Source organism: Polypterus senegalus, chromosome 3 (assembly GCF_016835505.1).
Source record: "Polypterus senegalus isolate Bchr_013 chromosome 3, ASM1683550v1, whole genome shotgun sequence".
In the NCBI taxonomy this organism is placed as follows: Eukaryota; Metazoa; Chordata; class Cladistia; order Polypteriformes; family Polypteridae; genus Polypterus; species Polypterus senegalus.
The window spans coordinates 184,406,083-184,425,515 of record NC_053156.1 but is presented as its reverse complement, the minus strand read 5'-3'; the positions used below and the strand labels follow the sequence as shown (position 1 = coordinate 184,425,515).

At 39.2% G+C, this 19,433-nt stretch overlaps 1 protein-coding gene across 1 annotated transcript in view; it reads right to left on the bottom strand.

Moving 5' to 3' along the window:
* The window catches only part of elp3 (elongator acetyltransferase complex subunit 3), a 412,219-nt gene that overhangs the window by 344,242 nt on the left and 48,544 nt on the right, over window positions 1-19,433 (bottom strand). The window contains exons 3-4 of the mRNA XM_039748296.1: window positions 18,674-18,812; window positions 3,560-3,630 (exon numbers count right to left, since the gene is read on the bottom strand). Of these exons, the coding sequence (XP_039604230.1) occupies window positions 3,560-3,630; window positions 18,674-18,812 (210 nt within the window). The remainder of the gene's footprint in view (window positions 1-3,559; window positions 3,631-18,673; window positions 18,813-19,433) is intronic.

Genomic DNA, 19,433 nt, shown 5'->3' with positions numbered 1-19,433 from the left:
GTGCATAAATTTGGGCACACCAACAGAGATATTACAGTTAGTATTGTTAGTTGAGCATTCTTTTGCAAATATAACAGCCTCTGGACGCCTCCTATAGCCTTTGATGAGTGTCTGGATTCTGGATGGAGGTATTTTTGACCATTCTTCCATAAAAAATCTCTCCAGTTCAGTTAAATTTGATGGCTCCACCAAATCTGACAGTAGGTAGTAGGTGTTTTTCTTGGAATGCGGTGTTTTTCTTCCGCCATGCAAAGTGCTTTTTGTTATGACCAAATAACTTAATTTTTGTCTCATCAGTCCAAAGCACTTTGTTCAAAAATGAATCTGGCTTGTCTAAATAAGCATTTGAATAGAAAAACTCTTTTTTTGGCGTGAGTGTAGAAAGGGCTTCTTTCTCATCACCCTGCATTACAGATGTTCTTTGTGCAAATTGCGCTGAATTGTAGAAAGATATACAGATACACCATCTGCAGCAAGATGTTCTTGCAGGTCTTTGGAGGTGATCTGTGGGTTGTCTATAACCATTCTCACAATCCTGTGCATTTGCCGCTCCTGTATTTTTCTAGGCCTGCCAGACCTGGGTTTAAAAGCAACTGTGCCTGTGGCTTTCCATTTCCTGATTACATTCCTTACAGTTGAAACTGACAGTTTAAACCTCTGAGATAGCTTTTTGTAGCCCTTTCTTAAACCATGATACTAAACAATCTTTGTTTTGAGATCTTTTGAGAGTTGCTTTGGGGATCCCATGCTGTCACTCTTCAGAGGAGAGTCAAAAAGGAAGCACTACTTGCAATTGACCACCTTAAATACCTTTTCTCATGATTAGACACACTTGTCTATGAAGTTCTATCCATCCATCCATCCATTATCCAACCTGCTATATCCCAACCACAGGGTTACGGGGATCTGCTGGAGCCAATCCCAGCCAACACTGGGCATAAGGCAGGAACAAGCACTGGGCAGGGCGCCAGCCCACCACAGGGTACGCACACGCACATACAAACACATCCACACACTAGGGACAATTTAGAATCGCCAATGCACCTAACCTGTAACCAATTTGGTGTTGCAAGTAATCAGTATTAAGCAGTTCCATGCATTAAAATCAGCAAAATTAAAAGGGTACCCAAATTTTTACACAGCCAATTTTTTACATTTGATTTAATTTCATACAACTAAGTACTGCTTCACTAAAAATCTTTGTTCGGAAAACACCCCAGTACTCAGATGTTCCTAGGAAATGAAAGACATACCACTGTTATCTTTTTTTTGAAAGTAGATTAAATTATTATGCAGGCTTAGAGAGGATCCCGAACCTTTTCATAAGACTGTATATATACCTTATGGTGTTTCTGTATATATACCTTATGGTGTTTTCTGATTGGTGCTATTCAAGTCATAAAATGATTTCTTCAAAATGTCACATATATTTGTCTCTTTCTTTTATTTTTGGTGCTGCATTGACATCATGCACCAGAAGGCGTGAACTTATTTAGTGCGGCAGGAGCATGCAGGTGGCAGGTTGCTTGTGCTACAACAAACTTGACTTGGCAGTGATCAACACACATGTACTGTGCAAGGCATGCATGGGGGACACTGAGAAAAGAAGAGTGTTCATGGCTCACCTTGCAGAGGAGCTTTGTCATCACTTCTTACAAAAAAAGGTAATGGATAAAGCAAAAGAGAATGCAACATCGACAAGCTCCAAAACCGCTGCTTCCCCAGCCCTTTCAGTGTAATAGTAACCACAGCACAGAGAGAAGTGTGTACATTGCAACAGGTACATATGTCGCAAATGTAGAAAGGATGGCCCTTGGGTGTGTGGGAAATGTTAACATTTAATTCTGATGATTGCATATAGCGCAGAACTGACCGCCTCATACTATTCTTTCCTCTGCATGTCCTGGAGTACAAAAGAAACAGCACAATGCACCCAAAAGTGAACACTGGCTAGATAAAAAAAAAAGAATGCAGTCACCGATTACAACCGCAAGAAGGAATGCGAATGAATATGAATAATGTTGCATCAGTGGAACAATGTTTTCCGAAATGTACTATACAGTCATAAAATAAGTTATTCCAAATATATATACATATGTCTGTGTTTTTCTTTGTCAGTGCGGTTTTGACATCATGGACCATAAGGTGCATACTAATTCAGCGTGAGCAGGAACACTCAATAAAACTGAATTAAAAAAAAAATTCCAATGACGGTGAGATACAAAGAAGGCAGATTCACCAGCGTGCGTTTGTCAGCTTTTATTCCTCAAGATCAGAGAATTTCCTGTCCCATTGTCTCAAAACACCACTCACATCTGCAGTTATTCTTAAATTGAGATAAAAAGTACCGTGTCAGATTATGGGATTAGATGTTGTATCTTTATCATGACTGAGAGAATAAAAGTGAAAAAAAAAAACATGAAATTTTACAAGTACTATGAATTTGCACTGGCTTTTACAGACACAAATCAAATGTATGTTTTTTATTGCATAACATTAACAATAAGAGCAGCTCAATACTCAAAACGGTAGATTTGCCGGGGAGCTGGTTTTGAACTCACAACGTCCGGATTATAATCAGCGGATCTTACCACTACACCACGGAAGCTGTCATATTGTTCTTGCAGCTTTTGTGAAGGTATTTACTTGATATTTGGCCATCAGCCTTCACACAGACAGTTCATGTCTACATTTTCTAATTTATTACTAAAATATAAAAAAAATATTTCTGTTTTAATGATGTGCTTAAATAGATTGTTTTAGACACAAAACACATCAAATTACTTCCCCTTACAATTCTGGGTAGCCCACTCCCAGATAATCAATCAAGGCAGTAACTGGGGGAACTTGTTGCCCATTCTGAGGCGGTAGGGGAGGGTGGTATAGCAGGCTGCTTAATGCTTGGGCTTATCAACACAATTAGAAGACAAAAGAAGCTGACAGAGAGGTGTAAAGGGATTTAAGGTGGGACGGATTTATGAGTTTTTTTTTCATTGGCTGTGCTAATTCTATTGTTAATTAGCGCAGGTCAAAGGGTGGGGTTTTGCACCTGATTTCCCATAATTCTTCATAGCTATAGCCACTTCAATCGATTGAATACCAGTCACGATGGATGAGGGTATTTTCTTAGAAACAATCATCTGATCACATACACATGTGAATTTACTTTTGATTTTTGCAGCTTCATGGTGTTACTTCATTTGATTTTTATTTTTGGTAGCATTCTTGTGCATAGACATTGAAAAATAAATGTCAAAAGAAGATTCCATTTTATAATTTTAATTTTCATTTCCTTTTTCTTGCAGAAAAAAAGCTCCCATATATAAAATGTAAATCAGAGATGAAATTAAAATGAGTAGATGAAGTCATGATAATTTGAACTGTTAGTGCTTTTTGCAGAATACCTTTTTTAAAACCTTAAATAATTGGTAATTCTTAAATATTATCCAGAATTTATTGCCAGACTTAAAGGAAATCACTCAAAAGTGAATGAATATTGCAACTCCTGTCACAAAATGGAAAAACATGAAAAGAAAAATAAAAAGTAAAACATACTTACACACATATATTGCCTGTAAAGTTGATGTGAGGACATCGATGAGGTTTGCACATTACTGCTACTACTGCAATCTGCAAAAATAAAGCAATATTTAGTATTACTTTATGACTTCAAAATAACAGTATGATGCCTACTGGCTGGAGTTTCAATATGGGGGAAAAAAAATCACAATATTCAATGTACTGGGTATTTTTACATTTAATTATGTTACTGCTCCAACACTAAGGTAAGCAATGCTCACACACAGTTCTCATATTTAGGGGAGACTACTTTAGGTTTCTAGCACATTTTTTGTCAGTGTGGTGGTTGTCTCAAATGACATCTCTTCTAGATAGTCTAGGAGTTGTGTCACTTTGTAAAAGACACTTGGATTAAACATAAATATAAATTCCCCATGGTGATGTAGTTTATGTATGTTCTGCAACAGATTGGTGTTCGAAGTCAGGGGACCAGTACCTACAAGTTTGACATTTGACTCAATGTAATCCTAATATGCAACTACACTGTTTTGTTGTTGATGTTGTATTTTCCCCCAAATTACTTCATCAAGAAATATAGTACTAATTTTACATCCAATCCTCTTTCAATGTTTGAGTAAACAAAGTTAAAGAGCCAAACCTAGTCAGTTCATATTAATGGTACAGTATAGTACAGTACATATTTGCCACGTGTCTATGAACCTAATTTAAAGTTAAGCTTTACACCTTGCTTTCCTATTTGTTTGCATAAGCACAGTCCTTCACCAGCAATTTTAACTCTGTTACAGCAATTTCAACTTCGTTACAAAGTGATCAAAAGTCTTGTTTATACCCTGCGTCTTCTCAATAAACTTGTATCTCGCGAATATCGTCTTCGTCGTAGGTATGACAAACGCCAGCGGCAGCCTGTCTATGAACTTAAGTTAAACTTAAGGTTTACACCGTGCTTTGTTTCCACAGTAGCTGCACTTATGAATATGCTTGTATGCGTCACTCGCTTCATATTCTTTTGCTGCCTTCTCAACTGTGTAATGCGTTTTTTGTTCGGCGCTCTTTGGAGCTCTTCCTTGTTCTCTGCGTACTGCATTCACAGTCAGTTTACGTGAACCGCTCAGAATACATGCATCGAAGGTTCTCAGCTGTGCTTGTGCTATCTCGTGCGATCTTGCCATGTCCACGGCTTTATTTAATGTTATCTAAGACCCGGTACTTAAAAGTTTCTCTCGCACTTCCGCTGAGTTTGTGCCAAACACTAGTCTATCCCTGACTACCTCATCATCATTTGCAAAAGCACAGTCCTTCACCCGCAAATATTTAGCAGCAGTGTGTGTATTGGATTGCTGCTGATGGACAGCCTTATATGGGCAGGCACTCAATTACGTGAGAGGCATGACGATTAGGGACGCAACTCCGCCTCACATGGCGACCGAGCTGCAGGATATGACTGTATATATGTACTGTACATAAGTAGGTTCCAGTTATGACCGTTATGCATAGAATTTCGAAATGAAACCTGCCTAACTTTGTAAGTAAGCTGTAAGGAATGAGCCTGGCAAATTTCAGCCTTCTACCTACACGAGAAGTTGGAGAATTAGTGATGAGTCAGTCAGTCAATCAGGGCTTTGCCTTTTACTTGTATAGATTCAAAACATCGATGTATCCAAAGGGCTACCTTACAAAGACCGAAGACAGAAGGCAGCATGGCTCTACTTACTTTTCAATTTTATTACTGGGCAGCAAACATACAATCTATAAAATCCTAAACATGGACAGAAATAGATGAACATACACAGGCTTGGTCCCCAATAGAAATAAAATCCTGCAGAACTTCTTTATCATCCTTGCTTTATACCACTATAAATACAAGTTATTGCAAATCTATACTAATAAAAGGCAAAGCCCTGAATGACTGACTAACTCATCTGTGAGTTAAGAACAGATCGATCCCCACCCCTGAGAGAGAGAGCAAGCCAAACAGCGTAAAATTTAAGGCTTGTAAACATACATAAATTAATAAATTCTCAGTGCTTCATGACCTTATTTTAAAATGTTACTCATTAGATACTGCCATGTTTTGAAAAAAGTCTGTACGGATCCTCTAAGTGAGAATTTGATATTTTCCAATTTCAAATAATATAACACATTGGTTTCCCACTGACTTAAAAGAGGAGAGTTTGGGTTCTTCCAGTTTATCAAAATCAGTCTGCGTGCCAAAAGTGTAGTGAATGCAATCACAATTTGTTTGTCTTTCTCCACTTTAAGCCCCTCTGGAAGAACCCCAAACACAGCTGTTAATGGGTTAGGAGGGATTGTAAGTCCAAGGCTGTCTGAAAGGTAATTAAAAATTTTGGTCCAGAATGATGTTAATTTGGTGCAGGACCAAAACATGTGACCCAGTGAGGCTGGGACTTGGTTGCAACGTTCGCAGTTTGGATCATGCACTGGAAACATTTTGGAGAGTTTTAGTCGAGACAGATGTGCTCGATATATAATTTAGAGTTGTATTATTGTATGGTTTGCGCATATGGAGCTTGAGTGAATTCTCTGCATTGCTACTTTCCACTCCTTTTCTGATATATTAATTGAGAGATCTTTTTCCCAGTGTCCTCTTGGATCTTTGAAAGGGAGGGATTGTAAAATGATTTTATATATTGTAGAAATGGAGTCTAAGTCCTTGAGATTGAGCAATATTTTTTCTAGCATGGATGAGGGTGCAAGATGAGGAAAATCTGGAAGGTTCTGTTTAACAAAGTTCCTGATTAGAAGATAGTGAAAGAAATGTGTAGCTGGAATGTTAAATTTGGAATGTAATTGTTCATAGGATGCAAAGACGTTGTCTATATAAAGATCTCTAAGCAAGTTAATTCCAAATTTTTTCCAGATATTAAAAACTGCATATGTTTGTAAAGGTTGAAAGAGGTGGTTCTCTTGCAGAGTTTCCACAGATAGAAGCTTCTCCATCTTAAAATGCTTTCTATATTGGATCCAGATTCTAAGTGAGTGGAGCACAATTGGGTTATTTGTATATTGCCGATAACGTGTATTTATTGGAGCACAGAGCAAGGAATACAAAGAAGTACTGCAGGATTTTACTTCTATTGCGGTCAATTCCTGTGTATGTTCTTCTATTTGTGTCCAGGTTCTAATCGCCAATATATTTGCTGCCCAGTAATAAAACTGGAAGTTAAGTAGAGCCATGCCGCCTTCTGCCTTTTGTCTTTGTAGGGTCGCTCTTTTGATGTGTGGATGTTTTGAATTCCAAATAAATGAGGTTATTGTTGAATCTAATTGCCTAAAAAATAATTTATTAATGTATATTGGAATGTTTTGAAATAAAAAAAGAGCTTAGGAAGAATATTCATCTTAATAGTGTTAATTCTTCCAGCTAGTGTGAGATGAAGGTTTGACCATCTATGCAAGTCTTGTTTAATTTTTTCCATGTAGACGACGAAATTTTGTTGATATAGAGCTTTATGTTTACTTTTGATGTTTACCCCTAGGTATTTAAACTGTTCTGCAATGACAAAAGGTTGGGTATCTAATCTAATATTATATGCTTGAGAATTTACGGGAAAGAGTACACTTTTATTCAGATTAATTCTGAGACCAGAGATCTTTTGAAATTCTGTGAGTGCTATTAAGACTGCAGGCACAGAATTTTCTGGGTCCGATATATACCATACCATATCATCTGCGTATAATGAGATTTTCTGTTCCAGTCCTTCTCTGCTAATCCCCTTTATTTGATCAGTATTTCGACAATGTATTTCCAGTGGTTCAATAGCAATCGCAAACAGCAGCGGTGATAAGGGGCATCCTTGTCTAGTGCCACGTTCTAGTTTAAAGTATTCTGAGCAAATGTTGTTGATGCAAACTAAAGCTTCTGGGTTAGTATACAGTAATTTAATCCATGCACAAATGTTTGGGCCAAATCCAAACTTCTCCAATGTAGTAAAAAGGTATTTCCATTCAATCATGTTGAATGCTTTTTCTGCATCCAATGATAATAATATTTCTGGGGGGTTTGATTTAGTTGGTGAGTATATTACATTAAACAGGCATCGAAGATTTGAACATAAGTGTTGGCTCATAATAAATCCAGTTTGGTCTTGTGATAATACAGAGGGGAGCACTTTTTCCATCCTTCTAGCTATGATTTTAGAGAGTATTTTAACGTCGTTATTCAGAAGTGAGATTGGTCTGTATGATGCACATTGTAATAAGTCCTTATTTTGTTTTGGAAAAAAAGTGATTAGTGCTTGGCGAAAGGTTTGAGGAAGAGATTGGTTATCTCTGGCTTCTGTAAATGTTGGTAATAGGAGGGGAGCAAGCTTAGCGGAGAATTTATTGTAAAATTCTGCAGGGTAGCCATCAGGGCCTGCTGCTTTCCCGCCTTGGAGTGACTTTATAGAATCTAGTAATTCTGATATCGCCAGAGGTTTATCAAGTTCCTCCGCACTAAAAGCATCTATTTGTGGTATATGTAATGTATCCAGAAATTCATTAGATTGTGTGTTGTTTTCTTTAAACTCAGCAGTATATAGGGATTTATAGTAGTCTCTGAAAGTGTGCATTATATTTTTGTGTTGGACGATTTTATCTCCGTTCGTGTTGGTGATTACCAAGATTGCGTTGCGCAATTCTTGCTTGTGAATTTGTTGAGCCTAAAGCTTATTATCTTTCTCTCCATGTTCATAATAATGATGTCTGGATTTGAAGAATAGTTGTGTTCAGTTTCTTTAGTCAACAAAATGTGGAAAAAGTGATGCACTGTAAAACTGAGTGAATGTACTGATTTCCACGAAGCCTATAAAGCTTTCATGAGAGACTTATAACAGAGAAAAATTATGCTGTTGCAGTACCCAAAGAAAGCCTGAGTTGCTGTGATGACAAGGTGTAGTACATATTTCATCATGCTGTGTATCATTCAAAGACAAACCAAGGGACTTCGCTTAATTAAAAATTTCTGAAAGGTGCTGATCTAATTAACATGCTGACTGGTGTCCACACAAGATTTAGAAAACAGTTAGTGAATTTATTGGCAGACATCAAAATCAAAATTCTACCAGGTCCCAGAAAAAGACACTGGTCTTCTGCACTTTTTATGGTGGCCCAAAGGTAAACTAAATAAACATTGGGAAGAATTTCAAATGACACTACATATTTTTGGTGCTACTTCTTAACTCAGATGTGCTTCATATGCTTTGTTTAGAATAGCCAAAGAAGCAAAAGAAACAGCTCTATGGTTCAGAATTTTTATACAGACTACCGTCTAAAGTCGGATGGAACAGAGGAATGGGCAAAAAGATTGGCAAGAGATGTTTAAGTCCTATGTTTCAGAGGGGGATTCCATGTTCACAAGTGGGTGAGTAACAGTAGAACAGTCTTAATACATACAGAACTCTCTTAATACATACAGAACTCTCAAACAGAAAGACTGAGCCTAAATTTGCTTCCAACGGAGTGTGCTCAGTTGTTCAGTGGTGCACAGAAACAGGCAGTTTCAAATGTAAAATAAAATCAAAAGATAAGCCTGCCACAACATGTAGTATTCTGTATATGACCCTCTTGGACTTACAAAACCAGTTGTACTGTCTACAAAAAGTCACATAACTTGACCCAATTCATAATAGAGTTTTAATTTTTCTGAATAGTGACTTACTTGACAATATTTAAAAAAATGACTCAACTTGACTTACACTTGCTTATGTCTCAAGACTTGACTCACATTACAGCTCCACATTTACTGTTTTTCAAATTGCATTCTTTTAATTTACATGTCATTATTATACTTTTTGTGCTCCATACTTGCATAAGACTTTAGGACTTATTAGCATGTTGGAAGGCGTACCCAGAAGGGGATGCAGACTCTCCAGGAATAAGTTCATTAGAGATTGCAGACTTTACTAAACCAAAAGTCTGTATATACAGTATTAAAGGAACAATTTTTAATCAGACTATAGCATCAAGTCAGTGAAACTTGTGGGATATTGATCTGGTCAGTTAAGAAGCAATGGGGGTTGTTAATCAGTTTCAGCTGCTCTGGTGTTAATGCAATTAACAACAGGTGTATTAGAGGGGCAACAATGAGACAACCCACAAAACAGGAATGGTTTAACTGACATTTTTCCTTCATCATCTCTTCTGGCTGCTTTTTAACTAGTTTTGCATTTGGCTATGGTAGTCCAACTTCTCCAGGATGGCACATGAAGATGCCAGAAGGTTTGCTGTGTCTCCCATCACAGTTTCAAGGGCATGGAGGAGATTCCAGGAGATAGGCAGTTATTCTAGGAGAGCTGGAGAGGGTCTTAACCTATCAGCAGAACCAGTATCTGCTCCTTTGGGCAAGGTGGAACAGAATGAGAACTGCCAGAGCCCTACAAAATGACCTACAGCAGGCCACCGTTGTGAATGTGTCTGACCAAATCAGAAATAGACTTCATACGGAGGACCCAGCACCGTGGAGCTCGATTGGCATTTGCCATAGAATACCAGAATTGACAGGTCCACCACCAGTGCCCTGTGCTTTTCACCGATGAGAGCAGGTTCACCCTGGGCACATGTGATAGACGTGAAAGGGTCTGAAGAAGTCATGGAGAACGCTATACTGACTGTAACATCGTTCAGCATGACCGGTTTGGTGGTGGGTCAGTGATGGTCTGGGGAGGCATATCCATGGAGGGGCACACAGACCTCTACAGGCCAAACAACAGCACTTTGACAGCTATTAGGTTTCGGGATGAAATCCTTGGACCCACTGTCAGAACCTATGCACGACAATGCTCAGCCTCATGTGGCATGCAGGCAGTTCCTGGAGGATGAAGGAAAGGATACCATTGACTGGAGGATGAAGGAAAGGATACCATTGACTGGCCCCCATGCTCGTCTGACCTAAATCCAATAGAACACTTCTGGGACATTATGTTTCAGTCCATCCGGCGCCACCAGATTACACCTCAGACTGTCCAGGAGCTCAGTAATGCCCTGGTCAAGATCTGGGAGGAGATTCCCCAGGACACCATCTGTCGTCTGATTAGGAGCATGCCCCAAAATTGTCAGGCAAGCATTCAAGCACATGGAGGCCATACAAACTACTGATTATGATTCAGAGTTGCTACAATGAAATCTCAGAAAAATAGACTAGCCTACCGCATTCATTTTTTCAGTTTGATTTTAGTGGTGTATTTTAATTCAGCCCTCTGTAGGTTGATAATTTTCATTTCCATCAAATGATGTGGCATCCTTTCTTTCCTAAAACATGACCCAGTCCATATCAGTATAGATATCCAGCATGATTTTTTTCCCATTGAGATCTGAGGTTTTTTCAAAGTGTTCCTTTAATTTTTTTAAGGAGTTTATATTGTAAACATGCTGAACGCAGCCACAAGGGGACTTGACTGCTCCTCTGAAACCATTCAATAGGAAAGAAATAGTTTTTTTTTTTTTATCTTGTCTTTGCTAGATCAGCTGCAGGATAGGTGCTGCTGCTGCTTAACCGCACAGGCTTCAAACATTTTAAACCTGTGTTGCAGCTGTCCTTTTGTCTCACTGCCTTGTCTATATTCCCCCAGACATCCTCTGCTATATTCTTTATACTTTATTATGCTGTATTCAACTAAATTTTCTGTTTCTTGAAAACCCCGAATAAATCTGTGCAACTCTGTGACCCAAACGTGGCAATATCTTTATCTTTCTCTAGAGGTACAACAGTGAGTATAAGAGGAGAAAAAGAAACAGTAACAGTAATATCAACTTATCACAAATCACAATAATACAACATTCAAAGGAGAGCTACTGCTGAAAGCATGATGCATTTGGTGGTTTCTGCAATTTACTCCAGACAACACCACAAAGAATGGAATGGCCATCTGTATGACCTGAGGGTTAAAAGTCACTGGCATGACAACATCATCAAATCATCCATAAACATCTGTCATTTCAAGACTTGCCCTGGGTATGATGTTAGACTGCATCTGGCCCTGCAAGCGGTCCTCCAACTTGCAGGAAAATCATACGGGTTAGTGGCAGGATTGACACTCCAGCCACCTTAAAAAAAACACTTCACACACCTCCAAGATGCAGACAGGACTCCTTTTTGCTCTCTGTAGCAGTACCTCTGCTGCTGCTGCCCATAGGAAGGCTGCTCGTGTTATGAAAGGGATGGGAGAAAGCCCTCGGGAGCCTCATACCCAGGTCTGTTGAGGCTCGTAACTGGTGTGGTACTGAGGTGTCGTCTGCTTCACGGCAGCACTCGGGTCCCAATTTGAGGCAGGCAATACAGGTAGGGGGCATGGCTATTGTAGCTTGTTGTTCCAGAAAGTCAACTAGGTCAGCAAGTCGTGGCCTTCTGTCTTCTTTATTTTTGATCTTTGAAACTGTATATTGCCAATGCCCTAGTAGTTCTTAGGGGAGCTTTGATGTTATAATGTGAACTTTTGAACCTTTGTCAAATTGATTTCCATCCTTCAAACTGGACATAACGCTTATTATACAGTTACAAAGAAAGACTGCATACGCTTTTAGACCCTCTCCGTTGTCCAATCTTATTTGCCACCACTTCTTGGCTTTCTTCATTAACGCATCGGCTATGTGTAGGTGGTTTCCATAAAAGGTCTCAAGCTTCTTCCTGGCCTTTCTGTAGCCTTCTGCTGGTAGCAGATTGGTACAAGCATTGCACAATGTCATGAGGCATACTTTTGGTAAATTGTACTAAGAATTCTAATTTATCTTTGGGTTGTCCACCACATCATCAACAGCACAGTCAAATGCCCAGAGAAAGTTCATTATAAATCGATGGGTCACCATCACATACTGGAACCTTTCTATGGGGTACATTGGGCATGTGCATCTTGTTTTGCTGTTCATAATACAGTGGAACCTTGGTTTACGACCATAATTCGTTCCAAAACTCTGGTCGTAAACCGAGTTGGTCGTGAACCAAAGCAATTTCTCCCATAGGATTGTATGTAAATACAATTAATCCATTCCAGACCGTATGAACTGTATGTAAAGATTAAGCACAAATATAGTTAATTAAACCACAGAATGCACAGTGTAATAGTAAACTAATGTAAAAACATTGAATAACACTGACACAAAACACCCAGGCTCCCTGCTGAGCTACACAAGCTCTCGCTCTCTCTCTCTCCCTCTCTCTCTCTGAGCAGATAGGAACATTTCAACAAATCCGAACTTTAATTTAAAAACCAACCACAAGCTACCAAAAAAGTAACAGTCCAGGAGATCACGCTATTAGCCTTACAGCCCAATCGCTGTGAACACTTTTTTTTAAAATGAGATTTAAGCACAGCAGAAAAAAACGAACATTAGAACAAATCTGAAATTTATTTAAAAACCAACCACAGGCAACCAAAAAAGTAACAGTGCAGGAGATCACGCTATTAGCCTTACAGCCTAATCGCTGTATTGTACAGTACAGTAAACAATTTTTTTTAAAAATGAGTTTTAAACACAGGGTAAAAAAGGAACATTTGAAAAAAGAGAAAAGTAACATTGCAACAATTCACGCTACGAACTGAAAAATTAACTTTTGAAAAATCCGTAACACAAAAACCACCAAGAAAACTAACCTTGCATTAGTCGAGTTCTGGCATGAAGTGAGGAGGAACTTGTTTGGAGAGGAGGGACAGTCTGACTCCGCAATGGAGGGATGTTTTCCTTCAGGTGTTTTCTCTCTTGTGATTTCTTGGGTTTCTGGTGTTTTTAGCTGTTTAGCTGGTGGGAGCGAATGCCTCAAGCAGCCATTCCAAAAACAAAGTCCTTGTGACTCGACCCTTCGTGTTTGCCCTCAACACATTACTGGCAGTCTGGCTTTGTTTACATTGTGCTACTTGAAAGCACAAGGGTTCTCAAATTGGTAAATGAGTAAACTGGTAAACAGTTTTTCCACCTCTTCCAGCACTTGAAGCATCTGCCTGGTTAACGCTGTAACCCCTTTTGCAATATCAGCTGCTTTAATAGATTCTTTCTGCTTTAGAATAGTCAAAAACTTCTTGTACTCGGTGGCAAGATCAGTAACACGAACGCCATGCTCAAACTTTTCAATAATTTCTTTCTTTACTTCGATTTCAATTTTCTTCAAAACTTTCTTCTCACCACTCTTCACTTGTTTAGAATCCATAGTTAACTGCAAAAGCACACAAAATAGTGTAGAGCACACAGAGAGCGCAGATAAAGAATGCACGTCTGAATGAGAACAATGAACAGGGAGCGGCTCTGCCTAAATACAGTAATCGGCGAGTATGAACCAGCCAGGCAGGCACGCACGTGCAGGCTCGCGCTCTCTCTCTCTCCCTCTCAGTAGCACCCACCTTCCCACTCTCTATCTCAGCAGCAGGCAGGCACACACGTGCACGCACCCTCCCCCTCTCTTTCTCAGCAGCAGACAGGCACGCATGTGCAGCACCCTCCCCCTCTCTCTCAGCAGCAGGCAGGCACGCATGTGCACACACCCTCCCTCTCTCTCTCTCGGCAGCAGGCAGGCACGTCTGACCGAGAACAATGCAACATGTGCGGAAATCATTGGGGCGCACAAACTAAAAGGGAAACTGGCTTGTTCGTATGGAGTGTGTGGTCGTGAACCGAGGCAAAAGTTTGGCGAACTTTTTGGTCGTGAACCGAGAAGTTCGTGAACTGAAGTTCCACTGTACTGTAGGAGAGGTTTGTATTTACTTTCATTTTTAAATAAAAAGTTGCATCTTTAAATAAAATACTTGCATCATATGGCTCTTCATTCCTCACATCTAGTTTATCAGGAGCATTATAAGGACTTGGTTTACTTAGAACATGGCTGCATCCTTTAAGAGCTCTCAATTTTGCACAAATTTTCATGTAAGCCTTTAATGCCAGTTGATCACTTTCTGCCTTTAGCTGTGCTTCTTCAGGTTCTCTTTTGGCTTTCGACCGTGCCTCTTCTATAACTAGTGCCTGTCTTTTTGTGGCTTCGGCTCTGGCAAGCAACACTGCGTATTCAGTTTCTTGTGCTCTGATGGCACTAACAAAGGTAGTTGTTGAATTTGCTTGACTTTTAGTTTTTGCAGAGACTTAGGAGATACTGTTGGCAGGAGTGATAGTGTCAATAAATCTATAGCCTTATAAATTGCTTTGCAGAATTCGAAGGCAGCTTGGAGAGGCTTTTATTTTGATGGGTTTTTGAAACCCATTCCATCATCTTTCCCTTAAACATATGTACAGTCCTCAGTTTATCATCAAAACCTTTACGTAGTCGTTTCTGTTCGCCTTCATCACTTTGCATGGAGAATAATTCATCACTTAACCTTTTGTATTCCGTTATCAGGATGAGGAAATATTCCACAATAATTCACAGTTTTTTCACAGTTAGATTAATTTCTTTGTACATCCTTTATGTGCTTCACCAGGCTGGATAACTGTCCATATTTGTCGTCTAATTCTGACTGAAGATCATCACCTGGTTCTGAAGGGTTGGCCAGTAGCATGTGTTCAGAGATTAACCCATGCTGAGTATTTTACAGAAGAACTGATGTCAGGACTAACTTTGAGGTACAGCTGCATATCATAAGCATAATGATATGTGACATCATGTTTGTAAAAGAAAGATAATAAGAGCAGATAAAGGGAAAATGAAAGGGGAGCCAGGACAGAACCTTGTGGGACGCCTAATGTGAGAGGAGCTGGCGGTGAAAAATTCCTATCTATGTTAACAGACATAGATCTACCTTTAAGGTAGGACTCAAACCATTTCAATGCACAGCCTTAAATGCCTACTCCATCCTCAACTTGTTTTAACAGAACCCCATGGCCAGTGTCAAATGCCGCACTGTGATCTACACTGAGTAAGACCAAGATTGCAGAAGAGCCAGAGTCTAAAGTTAATAGAATATCATTTGTCACCTTAATCAAAGCCAATTCAGTACTATGTTTTTTTTTAAAACCTGACTGAAACACATCACATACATTGTTATCCTCCAGATATGAAAGTAACTGCAAAGAAACCACTTTCTCCATAATTTTGGACAGAAACGGGAGCTTAGAAATAGGCCTATAGTTTGAAAGAGCTGTAGGATCAAGTGTGGCCTTCTTCAGCAAAGGCTAAACAATTGCATGTTTAAAGTTGTCTGGCATTATACCAGATTTTTAGATAGTTGGTAATAATAGTCAAAACAATTGGATTAAAAGCCCCCTGAAAGCATCTTTAAATAGGCACGGGGGTAACATATCTACAGGATAACTGGAAGGTTTCACATGCAGGATTATATTAGCTAAATGAGAAGAAGAAATAGGTTGAAAGGAAGTAAACTGGCTGTGCACTGGCCTTTGAGGGGCTGGTGTCGTCCCACAGTGAACAACACCCAGAAAAGTAATGCTAGAACGAATGGCTTGGATTTTATTTATAAAACAATTGAAAAAAAGCTCACAGGTCTCAGGCTGACCGGTGGGTTTAAGAGAGTGTTTACAGAGCTAAACAGCACACTAGGTCTCAAGGCAGCATTAGTTTTGAAAAGATAAAAAAAAATTGATTTTGCTGCTGTCACAGCCTCTTGATAGGACTTCCAGCAACTTCTGAGAATTTTTTGAGACCTGCAGACTTTTTCCTCCTCTGTTCGGCCTGCCTGCATTCCTGTCTGAGTGCAGGAGTGGCGTCATTTAACCCACCATTAGGTTATAGTTGGACTCTCTTTGCTAGAAGGAAAGTTAGCTTCACTGGTTTAACCGAGTCTCCCTGCACTCGCATGAGTAAAGAAGGGCAAACAGCAAAAATGGCATCAACATCTGGCGAGCGATTAAAGCAAATGCATAACACAAAGTACTCCATGGATGACGTTTTGCATATTATCACTGAATTGGACTCTGACTCGAAAACGAACATGAGGTACCACATCAGCTGATTAATCCCCAGCTGATTGTGGTGCTGAACCCTGTCATGAAGCTGACAGGGCAACATTCGCCTGGGAAGTCCTACACTTACAATGATTGTGTGACTGCAACTGCCACCCCTGACCCCGTGAAGACAGCCTGGCAGATAGCCTGCCACACATTTTTGCCAGTTGTCATGCTACCCATGAGACTGTGACCGGGTGGCCACAGCACACAGCAAAAGATGTTTTATGTTGACTTCTGTGTGAAACCATTGCTTTGTGTGCTTTTCAGATAACGTAATCTTTTGGAAAAAATATTCAGCTCTCAAAGAGTTAAACAGCTGAGCCTCAAAACTGAAGAAATTGACTACAGTCAAAAGTCTACATTTAAAACAATTCTGAAAAAATAGTAGCAAGCCCGACGTCGCTCAACCAGTGATTCTAGAAGAGTTAAAAAAGGTACAATCAGGAGTGGAGTGATAATGGAGTCTCTGACATAAATAGAAAGTTTAGGTTGCAAGACGTAAAAAAATAATAAAAAATAAAAGATTTGTTGGCTATAGACCGAACATTCATTAAGGCCACCTTCACTGAGCCATTTGATGGTGTTTCACGTTTTTTATTTGCCTTCATCATACGCGAGTATTGAAGTGAACGAAGGATATCAAAGTTAACTTCTTCACCCCTCGCACTTGAACCACAGAGAGAAAATCCAGTAGCAAAATAGATGACAGGAATTAAATTGATGGTCAAATAACCGGAGGGCATATTCCAACACAGCCTCCGAAGAGAACCGTTTTTTATTTATTGGGGCCGTCCTAAAATTCCAAGAGCAACACAGTGATTATATAATCCAGCTCCTAGGTGAGGCATCCAGTTCAAACTCCTCAGCTCAATAGATTATTAAGCAAGCACCATTAAAAGGCATAATCTTTAGCCCATAAGATGAAGACCAGGGGATCAGATACAGAAAAAATTATATTAAATAAAAACTAGTCATTCTTCATGTGGGCAACTGCTCCCCAACATGCCACCAGGCACAAAGGTTCAAAAACACGTTAGCCAGCCAGCCCTACAGCAGAATGGACCGACAACCGAACAAAGCCCGAAAGAAAGCTGCGACTTTCTCACGCTATACCAGGTCAGACCAAAGTGTCATAAGCAAGCAAGGTCTCTTGCAAACCCTAAGATGGCCAGCGAGATCTTAATGAAGACAACGGAACAACTGCAGGTACATCTCCAAACAATCATAGATCTCCAAAAAGTTCAGGAGAAAAACTAAACTCAGAACGTCTCAATCAGGAACATGAAGAAAGATCCCACAACAAAAACGGACAACGGCAGACAAACCTGAAACTGATGGTGAAGCCATGAGAAATAACTGAACCTTAATTGTAGAAACAACTGAAGTTTAACAAGAAAAAGCACTTTTCTTTTTTTGCAGATTATTCTACATGTGTAATAACCCTTCTCCATTCTTTTGTGGACTGTTTGCTTTAAAATTTCACTAAAACTTTAAGATGAACCTTTAAAATTAAGAGATTTCTTTTGGTATGCATCTGGCTCATACTTAATCCTGCCTTACACACCAGCAGAGTATGGAAATTTTAGGCTTTCTAATTAAACCTTATCAAACCACAAGAACAACAGCAGCATTTATTTATATAGCACATTCTCATACAAATAATGTAAGCTCAAAGTTCTTTACATGATGAAGAAAGAGAAAAAATAAATAAGAATTAAAATTAAGGAACACTAATTAACATAGCATAAAAGCAAGGTCCGATGGCCAGGGAGGACAGAAAAAAAAATACACTCCAGACGGCTGGAGAGAAAAATAAAATCTACAGGGCCAGGCCACAAGACCGCCAGTATTATTGACATAAAAATTATTAATAAAAAAAAAAAAAACACTAGGCACAAGTAAAATTAAAAGACATACACACATGTATAAAACCTATCCATAATAACTCATTAAAACACTCAAATTCAGTATTTTTGGGTGGATAAATAAAACACATTTAGTGTTCAGAACTTAACATTTTAACACTGAGAAAAGGTGATATATTTAAATTCATGTGCATGGTACTCCAAGAAAAAAGGCTAAGAATCACTACAACTTGGCCGATGAGTTTTAACAAGACTAGACTAAAAATCATTTAAAACACAAAAAAGTAACATGCATCTACATTTACCACACTTAAAAACGTAACTTGCAAATGAAATATATTCAAATACTTAATTGTAAAATGCCCTTGAGAGCTGTTTTAAGTACTTACTCCACTTGCAGTGCGAATAGGCTTGGCCTTCAGCTTAGGAAGTAGCGCTTGGCGGTGCTGGGGTGGCACTGCAGCAATTATATCCACCAAACGTGGCTGTATTGAAAGTCCATACTTAGCTGACATTTTTGTCTTCAACCTGCAAATAAGATTTAAAAAATGTATGTTGTCATTATGGGTTGTGTGTAGAATTCTGAGGAGAAAAATTAATTGAATCCATTTTGGAATAAGGCTGTAACATAACAAAATGTGGAAAAACTGATGCGCTGTAAATACTTTCCGGATGTACTGTATACATATATATATATATAGAATGGAAATCCAGTTAATCCGTTCCGCACTCCCAAAAATATCAACATAAAAATCAATTTTCCTAACAAATAACACTGATAAATAAGTGTGGATACACTTTGTCTGCTGAGCATCATGTGATCATAACTAAGCTGATGGTTCTTCTCTCTCATGCGCGTCTCCCTCTCCTTATCTCTCTTGCTCGCTCAAGACGCAAGCAAGCACGCACGCGCCCCCCCCCCTTATCTCTCTCCTTATCTCTCTTGCTCGTGCGCCCCCTCTCTCTCTCCTCTTGAGGGTAGAGAAAAGCCAAGCAAAATGACACCTTTTATTGGCTAACTAAAAAGATTACAATATGCAAACTTTCGAGGCAACTCAGACCCCTTCTTCAGGCAAGATGTAATCAAAGCTTGCATATTGTAATCTTTTTAGTTAGCCAATAAAAGGTGTCATTGCAACCTACATTCAT